Here is a 14,869-nt window from a genome sequence, read left to right as displayed (position 1 = left end):
AAAACCCACCAAGTGTCAGTTTATGATATGCTATTTATTTCTGTAAAGTAGGGGCTCACTTTAGCAGTCACGATTGACGGAGCAAGGTAATCAGGATTAACTTTTAAACTTGACAAATTCTTTATCTTCTACATCCCCTCTGTTCACTCCCAAAAGATACATATGTAGTCCAGTACCCAAATCCATCTCCTTAACCACCACCCTGGGGAACGTGAACAGAGGGGTAGAGAATACGAAAAATGAGTAAAACCAAATCACGCCAATATGCCCTCCGCCCAAACGCCAGCCAGCCAGGAAACAAGGTGCGGGCAGTAGCTGCCATGCCAGGAGTCTCTCAGGTATCACGAGTAAAGCAGGTAGGTTGAGAATTAATGATCTCTTAGCCCTACGATTGTGTCCAATTCAGCATCATGTATCACGGCTTGCGCCATAATAAGGTACTCGGAACCATTTAGGCATCAGAGTGACGCTTCTTCTTCTTCTGCTTCTTCTCCTTCTTGGGTGTGGCCTCATCATCCGAGTCGTGCTTGCGCTTCTTCTTGCCTTCAGTCTCCTCAGGTTGAGACTTGGTAGGTGTAGCAGTAGCCTTCTCAGCGGCCTCAGCAGCCTTGCGCAGCTTCTTGAGCTCCTTCTTGCTGACAACCTTGGGTGTACCATCGGCGTTCAGCTCGACATCGCCTCGCTCGTACTTGCGCTTGAACTTCTTGACAGAGATGCCGGCCTCCTCAGCGAGGCGCTCGTACTCGGCCTCGGAAAGCTTCTTGGGCTTGGTAGCAGCGTCGTCGCTATCGTCGTCGCTAGCGTCCTTCATCTCTTCATCGACCTCCTCGATGAGCTTCTTGGCCTTCTTGATCTTCTTGGCAGGGGTGGTTGTGGCCTCCTCCTCGTCGGCTACACCATCGGCGTCATCGTTGTATCGGCGGGTCTCCTTAACAGTGAACTGTCCAGCACCGACGATCTCGCCGGAGGGAGTAACGTTCGCACCCTTGGGCAGGAGAGGCTTGCCCTCGAGCTTGCGGAGGTGGTTCTCGAGCTTAATACGGTTGCTGAGGCCAAGGATGGCGCGCTCCTCCTCATCGGCATCATCTTCGATGTCACCAAGAGCATCAACACGAAGGCCGAGAGCAGCCTTAGCAGACAGCATACGGGCGATCTTTCCCTTGTTTCGGCCAGTAGCCTGACCAATGAGCGAAGAGTGGTAGATAAGACCGTACTTGGGTGTGTCATGCTTGGTCTTAAGGGCACGGAAAAGAGCCTTCTCGGCACCGAGGATCTGGACAGTGGAACCAGGAGCCTTGGCCAAGCTGATGAGAGATCCAGCGTGGGCAATGAGGCGGGCACCGACGAGGTAGCCGACAAGGGCAGTCAGGTTGGGGGCGATAGCGCGCATGCGGCTCTCGAGGTATGAAGAGAGTTGAGTTCGGTAGTTAGAGTAGACAATGACCTGGTCAGCCAGGAGCTTAATGTTCTCAAGATCCTCATCGGTAATCTCGGTACCCATGCTGATTTCGGCGGCAGCCTTGAGAGAGACCTCAATCTCTTCGGGGAGGATCTCAGAGAGGTCACAGTCGGCAATGTTGGTACGCATACCAACAGCTAGGATGACGCGAGCGTAGGCCAAGTTGTCGTTGAGAATCTTGGCCATCTCGGGGAAGTGCCATCCGTACCATTCCTTGGCTCGCATGGCGTAAACGTTGAGCTCCTTATCGAGGTCGTCAAGAAGCTTGATAGCCTGGATGATCATGGAGTCGACCTTGTCGGCAGAGAACTTGAGCTTGTGGCGCGACATAGAGTGAGAAAGACCCAGAGCCATGCGGTCAAAATTCTCCTCAAGCAGACCGGGGATGAGGTTGGCCATCTGGCCTCGAATGCCTCGGAAAAGATCCATTGTGTTGGAACCAGAGACAGGGGAGATGTTAAGATCGGGCAAGTTGGAAATGGCTGTACCCAGCTTCATGTCGGCAACAGCGAGCGAAGCCTTCTTCTCGGACTTGAGGTCGTCGAGGAGTTGGTTAAGAAGCTCAGGGACCTTGCCCTCTTTGAGCGAGGCAGCCTCTTCGAGAGCGGTAGCGGCACTGTCGAACTTGACAAACTTCTTGAGCTTGAGCCTGTAAGGAAGAGATGTCAGTTGGTGTGACTTTGGCGTCATTCCATGTTTGCGACCGTCCAATGTATCGAAAAAGGACATTTTTGGATGCTCAATGGCTAGAGTTTTCGCGAATGAAAAAAATGTTCAAAACTTACATCTCGACGACCTTCTCAGGCCGGCCGAGCTCAGCAGCGAGTTCCTCGTTCTTGAGCATCTTCTTGTCGGTAGCCTTGAACAGGCCATAGCTACCAATTGTTAGCCAATGCCTTGTTTGACTTGCAACTTCCTCGCAATAATAAATCGAGGTTGAGGCTGTCGAGGATCGCGACTTACCCTGCCGGCGTCTCGGCAAGCACAAAGAGCGACATTTTGAATTGTTTAGTTCCTTCCTGATGGTCTCGCTTTAATCGTTTGGCGTCGTGGCTTCCTCGCGAGGCACAGTCCGGTTCGTTGAGCGCGGCTGCGGAAGGAAAGATCGAAGATAAATTGGCGATGGAAAAATTTCAGAGGAAGCTTAGGAAGGACCCACCCAACTTTTTTTGGCCTTTGGCTGGCGCAGAAAATGTGATGCATGGTCAACGGCGTCCGGCAGAAGGAAAGTCCGACCCTCACCTACAGGTCGGTACGTATCCCAGCCACACAAGTACTAAGGTACGCATAAAACCCGGTACTGATTTGGTGGTTGATGGAAACATTAGGTCAGACTTGGGGTGGTAATAGCCAAAAAATGTACTTAGAATTTAGTCTAGGTCTCCCAAGTCCCCATTATTTTGTGACGCCTGCTGCATCAGTCAATACTCCTGGCCACTCACGTGTGGGCCTCGATACTCGCGACGTCTAGCTTGCGTTGCGGCTTGGGAATGTTAGGCGACCAACTTAGGATATAGACCTAATTCATCGCCCCAACCATCCAGACTTCCATTTATTTATCAAAACCTCGAATACGATAGAATAGTGCAGCACGAAACGCGACGAACCATATTACAAGATGGAAGGTCTTTACTACAACGTCAACAACGGGTGCGTCTTAGCCTGGATTGGAGATGGGAGCTTCATGCGAGTTAGTTATGGAGACTAACCCCAGTGAACAGTTACGTCGAGGGCATTGTCCGAGGCTACCGCAACAGCCTCCTTACAGGCGCTGCCTACAACAACTTGACCCAATGCGAAACCATTGATGGTACGCGACTTGACTTCATCGTCGACCGCTTACATGCTAACGGTGTCTAGATCTCAAGCTTCAACTTGGTCCTTCCTACGGCGACTTCCTTGCTTCTCTACCGCCTAATCCCTCGACCTCAGCTCTTGCGGCTAAGACGACCGACAAGCTCATCTCAGAATTCCGATATGTTCGCGCCCAGGCCGTTGGCTCCCTCGCTACATTTATGGACTACGTCACATACGGCTACATGATCGACAATGTTGCTCTTCTCATCACAGGCACCCTTCACGAGCGCGATACCCGCGAGCTGCTTGATCGATGCCACCCCTTGGGCTGGTTTGAAACCATGCCTGTGCTTTGCGTTGCCACCAACATTGAGGAGCTCTACAACAGTGTACTCATCGAAACCCCTCTTGCCCAATACTTTAAGGGTAGCCTGAGTCACCAGGATCTTGACGAGTTGAACATTGAGATTGTCCGAAACACACTTTACAAGAACTACCTTGAGGACTTTTACAACTTTGTCAACACCCACCCTGAGATGGCTGGCACCCCCACTGCTGAGGTTATGTCTGAGATTCTCGAGTTTGAGGCTGACCGCCGCGCCATCAACATTACACTCAACTCTTTCGGTACGGATCTATCCAAACAGGATCGAAACAAGCTCTACCCCAGCTTTGGAAAGCTGTACCCTGAGGGAACTCTCATGCTTTCTCGTGCTGACGACCCCGAGGGAGTTCGTCTGGCTGTCGATGGTGTTCATGACTACAAGTCTTTCTTCGATGCCATCAATGTTGGTGGTGGCCCATCGGGACCTGGAAACATGGGTGGTGGCGCTGGTGAGACCAAGACCTTGGAAGATATGTTTTACCAGAAGGAGATGGAGATTTCCAAGAACGCATTCACTAGACAATTCACGCATGGTATTGTCTACGCGTGGGTAAAGCTGCGAGAGCAGGTTAGTCACTCGTTTTGCCCCAGTGTTTTGCATCAACTAACCCATAAATAGGAAATCCGCAACATCACTTGGATTGCCGAATGCATAGCTCAGAACCAGAAGGAGCGCATCGGCAACTACATCAGCGTCTTTTGATTTGGGTTTGTCCAGCTTTCGTTTTCAGCAGGGTTTTGTGTTAGTATAGTAGCAAATGTGAGCTCGTAATGGCAAGGAATTGTTTCCACACTGGCGCAAAGGGAAAGATGTATTGGTGCAAAAGGCGGCATCATCGCTCATCTTTCAGGTGGCTTGTATTGTACATAAAGAGAAACAAGTTATTCTACAAAAACAGCTCCCGCCTCCTCTTACAACGAGATCTGATCCTTCCAGGTTGCAGGAGTAAGGCCTAGCGTCTCAACCATGTGAGTCCATCGCTGACTTCCTCTCTCCTTACGATCCATGTACTTCATGAGCTTCTGTCGGCGATGCAACAGCAATCTTAGGTTACGCTTGTTGTGCTTGTCTTTATAACCTCGGTTGATTTGTAGGGCATTTGAGAGGTTATGTATCTTGGCTGTCAAGATAGCAATCTGGACCTCAGAGCTGCCAGTATCAGGCCCATGTCGTCCAGGCATTTCTTCCCCAAGCATAGTTTTTGGGGGCTTGTCGGGCATAAAGATGGAGTCGGTTCGGTGACGACCAAACTCGTTGATGATGCGCTGCACGTTGGCGTGGAAGCGGTCCTTTGAGCTGCCGTTCTCAAGCGACGTAATTCGGTTTAAAGCTTCGATGACCTTCTCGTGGTTCTCATCGTGCCGCTTCATCTTATCCTCCGTGGTCTCAGGTTCCATCTGCGACTCAACAGCGCCAATCATGGGCTTGGTGAGTTGGTAGGCATGCTTGGTGGCTGCCTCAACCTCAGGATCTGAAAGGAAATAATTGCGGATTTCACTATCCGCCACAGACTGGCCCTCGGTTTTCCGCACGCCAGCTGTCTCAAGAGATTCGATGAAGGGGGTCTTCTTTCCTAGAACAGCATCACCCCAGGACTCGTCTCTCTCACGAGATAGCTCTTCACGCCGTTGCACATTGGCAGCCTTTCTTTGCTCTGCTTGGGCCCATCGATACGGGTCTTGCTTTGCCTTGCGCTTCTTCTCGCGCTGGGAAAGGTTGGCCGTCTGGACGATGGGTAGGAAATTGGGAGTTGCGGACTTCGATGCGGGTCGGAGGCAAACTGAACAATCGATTAGCATTGAGAGGTGCATAATTATAACAAAAACATACGGTTCAATGAGCCTAAGCTCGGCAGCGCCGGTATTCTTGGGGGCATGATTAAAGCATCAATATGTTTTTGCTTCTACACCAGAGAGCGGATTGTCGTCCAATGCCAATGCCCGCCCCAAATTTTCCATGACCCGGCCGCCGATACCGTGACAGGCCACAGGGTGGTTCCCAGACTGGTCTAGCTCAACAATCACGTGCTGATAAGTTATCCCCCCGCACTAATCCTGAAAAAGACAAGCGTAACGAGAATCAGGGCTTCCCACCACACACATTTTGGGCTCAAAATTCCATCGCGAACTTCCCGTTTTGCGACTCTTTGCACGCAACACCACAATTCTCTTCGCCGTCACTCTCCCAAGCCATCCCTTCGTCAATCCAGACAAGAGAACATATCCGTCAAGATGGCTCCCTCCAACCTGCCCTCCGTCATGAACGCCACCAGCCAGGACATCGAGACCCTGCTGGCCGCTCAGTGCCACCTCGGCTCCAAGAACCTCCAGGTTCACATGGAGAACTACCTCTGGAAGACCCGTCAGGATGGTGTCAACGTCATCAACGTCGGCAAGACCTGGTATGTTTAAAATTGTTTATTTTTTTGGTGGACTATGGGCTTCAACATGTGTCGAGACGGGGACCTGAAAGCGCATCTTCAAATTTGGAAATATGAAGCTATTCGGAGGAGGGGTCGAGACACTTGAGCCAGGACACCACATTTTTGTCTGCAGATCCACTAACAGTGCATTCATAGGGAGAAGATTGTCCTGGCTGCCCGTGTCATTGCTGCCATTGACAACCCCGCCGACATCTGTGTCATCTCTGCCCGTCCCTACGGTCAGCGTGCCGTTCTCAAGTTCGCCGCCCACACTGGTGCTACCGCCATTGCTGGTCGCTTCACCCCCGGTTCTTTCACCAACTACATCACTCGATCTTTCAAGGAGCCCCGTCTGATCATCGTTACCGACCCCCGAACCGACGCCCAGGCTATCAAGGAGGCTTCTTACGTCAACATCCCCGTCATTGCCCTCGCCGACACTGACTCTCCCACCGAGTACGTCGATGTTGCCATCCCCACCAACAACAAGGGTCGCCACGCTATCGGTGCCGTCTGGTGGATGCTCGCCCGTGAGGTCCTCCGCCTCCGTGGTACCATCTACAACCGCGAGACCCCCTGGGACGTCATGGTCGATCTTTACTTCTGTACGTTTTGGATCCTAGCTAACCTACCAACTCACACTGACTGTCTGCAGACCGTGACCCCGAGGCTGAGGCCGAGGACAAGGTTGAGGAGGAGAAGCTCCCCGGCGCTGATGAGGAGGGCCCTGCCGCCATCGAGTCCGGCTTCCAGGCCTCTGCTGGTGCCGACTGGGAGGCTCCCGCCGCTGGCTTCGCCGGTGCTAGCACTGCTGGCGCCCCTGGCTGGGATGGCGCTGCCGGTGAGGAGTGGGGTGCTGCCCCCGCCAACACCGAGTGGGCTGCTTCCGCCGAGGCCCCCAAGGAGTCCCAGTGGTAGGGTACTGGGGCCCCGGAGGGTTCTGGCGCTCAAGCTGAGCCGGATATCGACTGGTAAAGAAACTAAAAAAGAGGATACCAAAAAAATTCAAACAAGTGAATTTGACACAAGGTCCTGGAATGGGAGAGCAGAAAAAGCATTGAAGGATGTGTGGATGTTGTGGTTCAATCAAACTATTCGGCAAACATGTCCTGTTTCTTCTATCCCCCTCACCATCTTACGACAAAACACAATAACTTGCTGACCTTTTCATATTACGAACTTTTCATTGGAATTAAAGGTTTTTGTTTTCAAAACTTGGCGGTGCTAATGAGGGAAAGATACTCGCCTCCTTTCTCACTGGAAAGGATGGAGAGGGAAAGCCCTGCGCTGCTGAGGGGATGGACTTGATCGTTATCCCGCCTTTGTTTCTGTGGAGATTTGTATTGATGCGAGCAGAAGTCAAAATATGAGTCGTATAAGCTGGGTTTACCCAATCAAGTGTGCCGTAAATAATTGTTGATCGTGACGTTTATGTTTGAGAGCTGAAGGTTGTTGTGTAGACAAGTAGTCACGTAACATTATGAAGGTTTGTCTGGCATGCCCGTATATCTCAAGTCAACCCTGTAGAGGTATCATGGACATTGGGACAGTGGTACTCGTTCCGTTGGACTCAAGTTCGATTGTGTTGTTACATATTCAGATGCAATCTGGCCTTGCTCACTCATTCGACCTGGCATCATTCTATTAGAAGGCACGAGGTACATAGCACCAGAACCCAAGAGACAGCATTTGTTCATCGTAGACGTGGTATCAATTGTGTAAATCCTTTGCTACATCTGCTCATTTCACTAATCCTCCAGTTTGTCAACTCCGTTGCTCCCACCCATCAGTAACCACTTATGTATCAAGTGAATCCAAACAGTTGATCCATCCGGTGACCCGTTTTCCATCACTCTTCTCCAGTCCCGCTCTATGAGTTGAAGAGACCAAGAGTAAAAAAAGGAACAGGCACAAGTTTGCACTTGCGCTGTGGGGGTATGATTGAAATTAGACCTAGAAACCCCAATGAACTTCCTATGAAAATGGAAATGGAAAGTAAAAAAAAAAGAAAGGTTCCCAACTCCTTGCTGCAGTCCCAGATGCTTTGATGATGATTATGTTGTATGTAGTAGTTGGAGAATGAAATGGCTATGTTGTGTCGCCAGGTGATGATTATACTATGTAGGAGACGGGGGTATAATGCAGAGACATGCTGGGTATGCTCTTGTGATGATTTTGAGACATAGGAGATGAAACGCCGTCGAGTCGGTGTGTCATAAATCGTAATTATCGTTCCCATATGTGTGATGTGTTGAGAAAATGTGGGTGTTCGACATGTTTGTGTAGGGTTATTCGAGCATCTCTGAGTGGCGTCGAATATCCTCATCGCTCAAGGCGCTCATCCAGAGACAGCGTTCTGTAATACCCTCGATAGGCTGGAACTTGTATCGAGTGCTGGCTTCCAACAGTCTGAGCAGTGTCTTAACAACAGAGGCGGCGATACGGCACCGTTCAAAGTTGATCAGAGGAGGTGTGGTAGGCGAGCCAGCCATCTCGGATGGACGCTGAGCGTTGTAAAGAAGGTCATGGGTGTAAATACCAACGAAAGGGATGCAGCCTTGATCTGAGCCAGTTTCCATCTCAGCGCGGAGGTTGTAAAAGTTGCGCATGGGTGTAACCAGCTGTTCAAGATCCTGCAGTGTCTTCAGATCCTGAGGAGAAACATGTCGCCAGGTCTCGGCCAGGCGGGCAACTTCATTGCTGGACAGAGCAATGGTGAGTTGTCCAAGAGTGGCGAAGTTGCGGTATCGGCGGCAGTGTGTTGCGATGTGAATGAACTTGGTGATGCATCTCACTCTCTCTTCGAGACCCTGAGTCAAAACAATTTCGGAAATAGCCCATTTGACCATGATGTTGAAGCGAGCGATGACAACCTCAACGCCATGAGCATCAGAGTTGCGGAGGAAATCAACCCATGAGCGAGAATCGCTGTGAGCAGCGTCTTTCCAGTTCATGTCAATAAGCTCCTTCCAGTCAATTTCATTCAAGGCGTCCTTTTCGATGAGGGTGAACTGCTGTGCAAGAATCTCCGAGTCAAAGGCCAGGATGAATGGCAGATGAGCTGAGTATTTATTGCTTTCGATGGACTCGGGCTTAGCAGCTTGGCGGTACCCATCGATAGTTGCTCGTTCTGGTGCTTGAACATAAGGGGCAGTCGGTGTTGTCTCGGGGGTTGGAGGGAGTGGCTTCTGACCCCAGACCTGTTCTTCATGCAATGAAGGAACATGAACGCAGGAAGTTGGGGACATCTCAAGAGCTTGTACTAGAGTCATAGGAGGTGAGGGAGGTTTGCGATTGGGAGGGGGCGCTGGGGATCCGAGAGGATGAGCAGGAAGCTTAACTCGAGGGACTACACTTTCGCCAAAGTCAGACTCTTCGTATTCAAGAGCGTCGGCAGACATCTCAGATGAGAGGTCGCTGTCATCGTCGAGGAACGACTGATCTTCTTCAACTGTTGGAGAGGTATCGCCCGGCTTGATACCCTCGATACTCTGTGTCTTCTCCACAAAATCGAATGAAGCGTACTCAGGGTCGCCCTCGCCACCAACATATGGAAGCGTTTTCTGGGGTCGAGGTGTCGTTTCTTCGTCTGGACCTTCCAAGATTGATATGTTGGTCCATGGGCGACCCTTGACCGAATCCCGTTCGAGAATTGGCACAGACGAGTAGGAGTTGTGGGAAGAACCAGTCAAGAACGACATTGCTTCAGTGGCCGGCCGTTGAGGTGTGAGATGCTGGTCCTGGGACCCGATCATAGGTTCAGGCTCGCTATCCTCGGCATCAAACATGAACGTCTCCCTAACCACAACCTGCTGCTCGTGGTGTTCTCTCCTGTGCTCGGCATCTAATACATGAGAGGCGACACTGTCACTGACTGCTCGGTTCATGGGAGGGGGCCCAACAGCTGAGTTGTGCGCTCTTCTCTCGGGGAATTTTCCTTCCAGCTTGGCCAGTGCGGATTCAATGCCACCATCATCATCATCGTCTGGAATTTGTGCCAGTTTCTGTGCCTCTTTTTCAAAAGAGGGACGCATCGCTGGTTTAGATGAATGAGTGCTGAATAGAGAAAGGTCTCGTCTCGGTTTGTCTGCAAGTTGTCCAACAGAAAAGGCTTCGCTCTTAGGCTGTGTGTAGTCGATGGAAACAACCTCGCCATTACCGTAAGAACCGCGGGTATAGGAGCCTCGGCCAAAAGAACCATGGCCAAACGAATTCATGCGCGGGCTCTGAATGAAAGAGCTGCGAATTGACTCGGAGTATGTTGTGAGTGATCCGACGGAATGTGACCTTCTCAATGTGTTGACAGGGTCCAGCTCCCCAACGTTCGTAGCGGCTCGAAGGTCTCCCCCTGGGCGTCGTCGAAGAATTCGCAGGGGCTTCGGCATAGGCTCCTCGGGTTCATGTTCTGCAACGGACGGGGCAGAGATTGTGGTGGCATCGAAGCTCTGTACAGTAGACCGACGGACAAAAGCATTGGTAGCTGAACTACGGCGGCGCAATAGAGAGTTTAGAGACCGGTGCGTTCTGCCCGACTTCAGACGGCGATGGTTCTGTAACGACACTGGAGGGTGGTTGCGTGAGCTTCGAGCTGCATTCGAGGACGACATACGGTTACCATCTTCGGAGATGGGAGCGCTGGTAACAGGAGCAAGGGTAGCAAAGTCAGGAACAAATGGCGGCAGAGGATCCTCATCCAATGAAGGACGCACAAGATGCTGGTTGAGCAGGTATGAAGAACGTCTGGGGGTGCCTGTACTGTGACCAGCCGGAGGGGTGGATGGAGGTGTTGGGTCAGCACCTGTCAGCTTGAAAGCGTCGGCAAATGCTTCAACGGAAGCATTGCTCGCGGGAACTCGATGTAACAGAGATGGATCGAAGGGGGTCGTATCATCCACGATCACGATAGATTTGCTGCCTGTAGTAATTGCCATGTCACTAGTAGGTCGGTGCTGAGGCAGGTTCTCAAAGGCGGTTGGATCCATATAAACAGCCGCCGAGCATTGGAAATCGCGGGTAGGCGTTAGAGATGGGTTAGGAGACATCGGTGGGGGCAGTCCACGGCGGTCAGCCTCAGCGGCGGCCTCGTCTCGCACCGCCTTCTTAAAATCCTCGACCACTTCCGCACCAAGCAAGTCGATTCTGACAGGCGGTCGAGGGAGGCTAGGCCTTTGTCGGCTCTGGGGTACAACAGCTGTTCCGGGAATTCGATTCGTCGTGGCACCTCGTGGACCAATATTGTTGAGACTAACAAGACTTCCTTGTGTAGATGACGTTCCTTGTCCCCTAGTACTGAGGGCTCTTCGCACACTGCCCAGAAGCTTCTTCATACCATGGCCAGACATAGCACTTCCGGGCGTTCTCTGCTTGATGAGGCTCTGGCTGTCATGACTCATGCTGGTGATTGGCAACAAGCCGTTGGAAAACTCTTCTGGGTCGATATCGACATATGCCTGGCCTGGAGGTAGCAGGTTTCCACGAACAAGGCTGCCTGCATAAGGGGCAGTCATCATGAACTCTTGATCCTTGAATGACAACTTGTCAGTGCTATGCTCCCGTAGGGAATCAGTCAAGCTGTTGTTGCGTTTGTGAGCGCCCTGGGGTCGGACTCGCTTGCCAACGAGTGCGCGAGGGGTTGTCGCTACAGGTCCTGAATGTGGATTTGAAGTGGCTGCAACAGGATGAGCAGCCAGGGGGTTTGTCTGGTGATTTCGGGCCGTTGGTTGGGCGGTAGATTTGGCCTTGGTAGGAAATGAACAAGAGACAATATCCATACTAGCCATGCTGATCATACTAACTGGTGAGGTTTGTTGTCCCTCCATGGGGTCTCTTGTAAGCTGCCCATCCGGTGTGCACGGCCGAGGCTCTACTACGACGGAATCTCTGCCACGACCGGCTCGAGAAATATCTGCGATAAAACTAGTTCGGTCGGCTAGGCTCTTCCGGAGCGGTAATAGACTTTCGATTCGGGGCGTTTCGACTCCATCTTGTTCCCAGAATGACGGGTCCAGACTGGCATCTCGATGACCTGCAATGCCACCAGGCGTAACAGGCATGCTGGAATCGAGTGTGTCGTCGAAATCAGGGCTATCCCAATAAAGTGCACAAACCCTTCGCCAACATTTTTTGAGCTCTCCAAGAATCTTAAGCTGGACTTTTTGAGCTCGTTTAGATTGTGAGAGTTCATCCACAAAGTCGTTGAGGAGCTCGCAGAAAACAAGTCGGAGGTTGTAATCCACAACGAAATCATCCATGAAGTAGTTGAGGATCCAGTGTCGAAGGGCAACGAACGTGCGAACGCGAACCACCATTCCTGTTTCATCGTCACGAGCCAGAGCCCACCGTAATCTTGCGATGAGCATACGGCAAAGATCCACGGGTTCGAGGAAAGCCCGGAAGGTCAGGAAGAAGTCCGAAATAAGTTCGTAGTCGAGGAAACTTGGTGAAGTGATTTCAGCGACGAGGCGTGGGGGCGTAGCAGCTACGACAGCTCCGGTCGCTGCAGAATATTTCACTAATGTTCGATCATCGCATGCTGGTTTAAATGTGAGGTCGTCGAACATGGCGGGTTCAACTTTTGAGTTAGATCGCCAACTAGGGCGGACAGGTTTGGAGAACTGTGCACTTGAAGGAGTCTGAGTCAAGGCGGACATTGTTCGTGAAAGTCGTAGCATCGGTACAATCATGGAATTTGGTCGTCTCGGAGATGCGATATCAGGATGAGAGCTGTTGAGCACGCCCTGAGGTCGGCTCAGCAGCGAAGCGCTGCTGGAGCGGAACTCCTCAGTGGGAGCGTACGAAGATCCTCGAATCATCGGTGTGCCTCTTCCAGTAAAACGTGGGACACCAATACGCCAGGAAGGAATCGAAATGTCGAGAAGAGGGTCGTTGGAATCCAAATCTTCCATAGTCCGGGGCCGATGTTCCTCCAACGGTTTAGATATAACTATTTTGAAGGCACCCGGCTCCGACTCCTTCGTTACGGTTACTTCGTGGACCGTGCTGTCGGAAAGGGCGCGTCTGTGCCTTATAGGACGGAGCGGATAAGACTCGTGCTCGAAATAGGTTCGGTTGTGGGTGTCATAAGGCGACGGTTCGGTCGGTGTCCACTGACTGACGTGAAGCTCGCTGGTCTCGTCTTGAACCTGCTTAGTTTGATAAATTGCATCCAAGCCTGCTGTGCTGGGTGGCGTGATGGGAAAGACAAATTGAGGCTGAGGACATCGCTGGTACGCAGGGCGAACAGTCGGCCTAAGAATGAGAGTCAGTGGTTTGTGGCACGCAAGTGACAATACGAGCAAGCGTCTTGTTATGTGCCAGCCACGTTGCGATATCCCCAAGGCGACGCAAGATGAGATCGCAATATGGAAGCCACTAAGACATCTCCCCACAAGGCGCGAGCAGAGACCGCAGAGTGAAGGGAGAGCAGTAGTGTGGCAGGAGGTTTCCCAAGGGAGACCCGGGTTGACAGAAGGAAACATGAGATGATTCAGATCTCAACCTACCTCAGATATATGCGACCATTGTTCCCCACGTTGGCGACAGTGAATTGACGTCCCTCTCGGCCTGCCGATCCCCCATCGGGAGCAATTTCCCATCGGGCCTGGTTATCAGCGCTGGAATCTGAGTCCTTGAGACTTCGGGCCGTGTGCTTGGTTTGGTGAATTCGTCGTTCAGAGAGAGGAACCAGTGGTTTCGCGACAGTTGTACTGGTCGTAGGCATGCGCGCGACGGTGGTAGTGGACCTCACAGAAGGCCACTTGGTGGGCGTTGAGAAGCTGGGGCTGGTGTTTTCCCTTTTCCTGAGTCCAGTGACGATTGCTGTAGGGGCTGCGACAAGGCCTGACCCTGAACGAGACCTTGACTGATGGGTTGTTTTGGTCGACGTCGGATCCTTGACAGTGGTTGCAGCTGGGGGCGCAGTGCTGAGACCAGATGCTGGGGGCAGCGGGTCTGCAGACGCAGACGAAGCCTCCAGGGCCTCCATGGCACGTCCTCTTGCAGGCGCGTTGCCTGTTCGTCAGGAGAGTGCAGAGCTGACGGTGCTCAAAGCGATAGAGGAGCTGTCAAATAAGGCATTGAGTTAGCAGCGAGTAATTTGGAAGCTGTCGCGCATGTCGTGGTTTGTGCTGTAACTGATGAACCCTGGTGCGGTGCGGTGCGGTGCGCGCGGGCTACAGTGGGGTACGGCAGTCCAGAGATGGCAGAAGGGAAGGAAAGAGATTCAAGAAGAAAGACGGCGAGTCCGATACGAATATGATGGGATATGGGATGAAGGAAAAGATGAAAGTAAAAGTGTTGGCTTGGACCAAGCACCATTGGCAACGTTAGATTGCCTGGTTATGCTATGCTAGTTCCAACCTGGTTGCAGCGTAGTCTAGGTAATTAATTAACTACCCAGACCAACCTGAGGCCTGGCGAGACGACCAACATGGAATAACCTGGTTGATTTTCCACCACGGACAATCTTGAAGTGTGGAGTTGATTTCATGATGAAAGAAGAGAATTAAATAAACCGACTTACATGATAAAGCCATAAAGTAGTAGAGATGTTAAATCGTTAGCAAAGTATTGTTGTTGTTGTTGTTGTTGACATTGGAGTTGGTTGTGTCAGAGATATGTTCGTTCGACTGCTGAGTGATCGTCGGCAACGGGACAGAGACAAGACAGATACTGAGACAGGGACAGAGGGGTCATAAAAAAATAACAAAAAATAAAAGAGTCACGCTGTATGCGAAAAAAAACAGACGTGTAGTTTTCTCAGTAGAATAACGGCACACGATACGACAATAGGACCCTGGCCAAGCC

General features: G+C 51.5%; 5 protein-coding genes across 5 annotated transcripts; 2 read left to right on the top strand and 3 right to left on the bottom strand.

The window, feature by feature from the left end:
* Window positions 1-451: 451 nt before the first annotated feature.
* NOP58 (Nucleolar protein 58) lies at window positions 452-2,457 on the bottom strand (the record flags this gene model as incomplete). Its single annotated transcript, XM_044854066.1, has 3 exons — window positions 452-2,108; window positions 2,245-2,334; window positions 2,423-2,457. The coding sequence occupies 3 exons, from the start codon at window positions 2,455-2,457 to the stop codon at window positions 452-454; spliced, it is 1,782 nt and encodes a 593-aa protein (XP_044706736.1).
* Window positions 2,458-3,077: 620 nt separating this feature from the next.
* Window positions 3,078-4,344, top strand: VMA6 (H(+)-transporting V0 sector ATPase subunit d; the record flags this gene model as incomplete). The annotated part of the gene is made up of 4 exons (XM_044854065.1): window positions 3,078-3,109; window positions 3,181-3,269; window positions 3,320-4,209; window positions 4,261-4,344. The coding sequence occupies 4 exons, from the start codon at window positions 3,078-3,080 to the stop codon at window positions 4,342-4,344; spliced, it is 1,095 nt and encodes a 364-aa protein (XP_044706735.1).
* A 209-nt stretch (window positions 4,345-4,553) lies between these two features.
* Window positions 4,554-5,518, bottom strand: FPOAC1_009640 (uncharacterized protein; the record flags this gene model as incomplete). Its single annotated transcript, XM_044854064.1, has 2 exons — window positions 4,554-5,422; window positions 5,473-5,518. 2 exons carry the CDS (start codon window positions 5,516-5,518, stop codon window positions 4,554-4,556), a joined length of 915 nt encoding a protein of 304 aa, XP_044706734.1.
* A 355-nt stretch (window positions 5,519-5,873) lies between these two features.
* RPS0 (structural constituent of ribosome) lies at window positions 5,874-6,982 on the top strand (the record flags this gene model as incomplete). Its single annotated transcript, XM_044854063.1, has 3 exons — window positions 5,874-6,043; window positions 6,221-6,669; window positions 6,720-6,982. 3 exons carry the CDS (start codon window positions 5,874-5,876, stop codon window positions 6,980-6,982), a joined length of 882 nt encoding a protein of 293 aa, XP_044706733.1.
* Window positions 6,983-8,352: 1,370 nt separating this feature from the next.
* Window positions 8,353-14,048, bottom strand: FPOAC1_009638 (uncharacterized protein; the record flags this gene model as incomplete). Its single annotated transcript, XM_044854062.1, has 2 exons — window positions 8,353-13,312; window positions 13,567-14,048. 2 exons carry the CDS (start codon window positions 14,046-14,048, stop codon window positions 8,353-8,355), a joined length of 5,442 nt encoding a protein of 1,813 aa, XP_044706732.1.
* Window positions 14,049-14,869: the final 821 nt, after the last annotated feature.

This window comes from Fusarium poae, chromosome 3 (genome assembly GCF_019609905.1).
Source record: "Fusarium poae strain DAOMC 252244 chromosome 3, whole genome shotgun sequence".
Lineage (NCBI taxonomy): Eukaryota > Fungi > Ascomycota > Sordariomycetes > Hypocreales > Nectriaceae > Fusarium > Fusarium poae.
The sequence above is the reverse complement of the archived record's forward strand: the minus strand, read 5'-3'. Positions and strand labels throughout refer to the sequence as shown.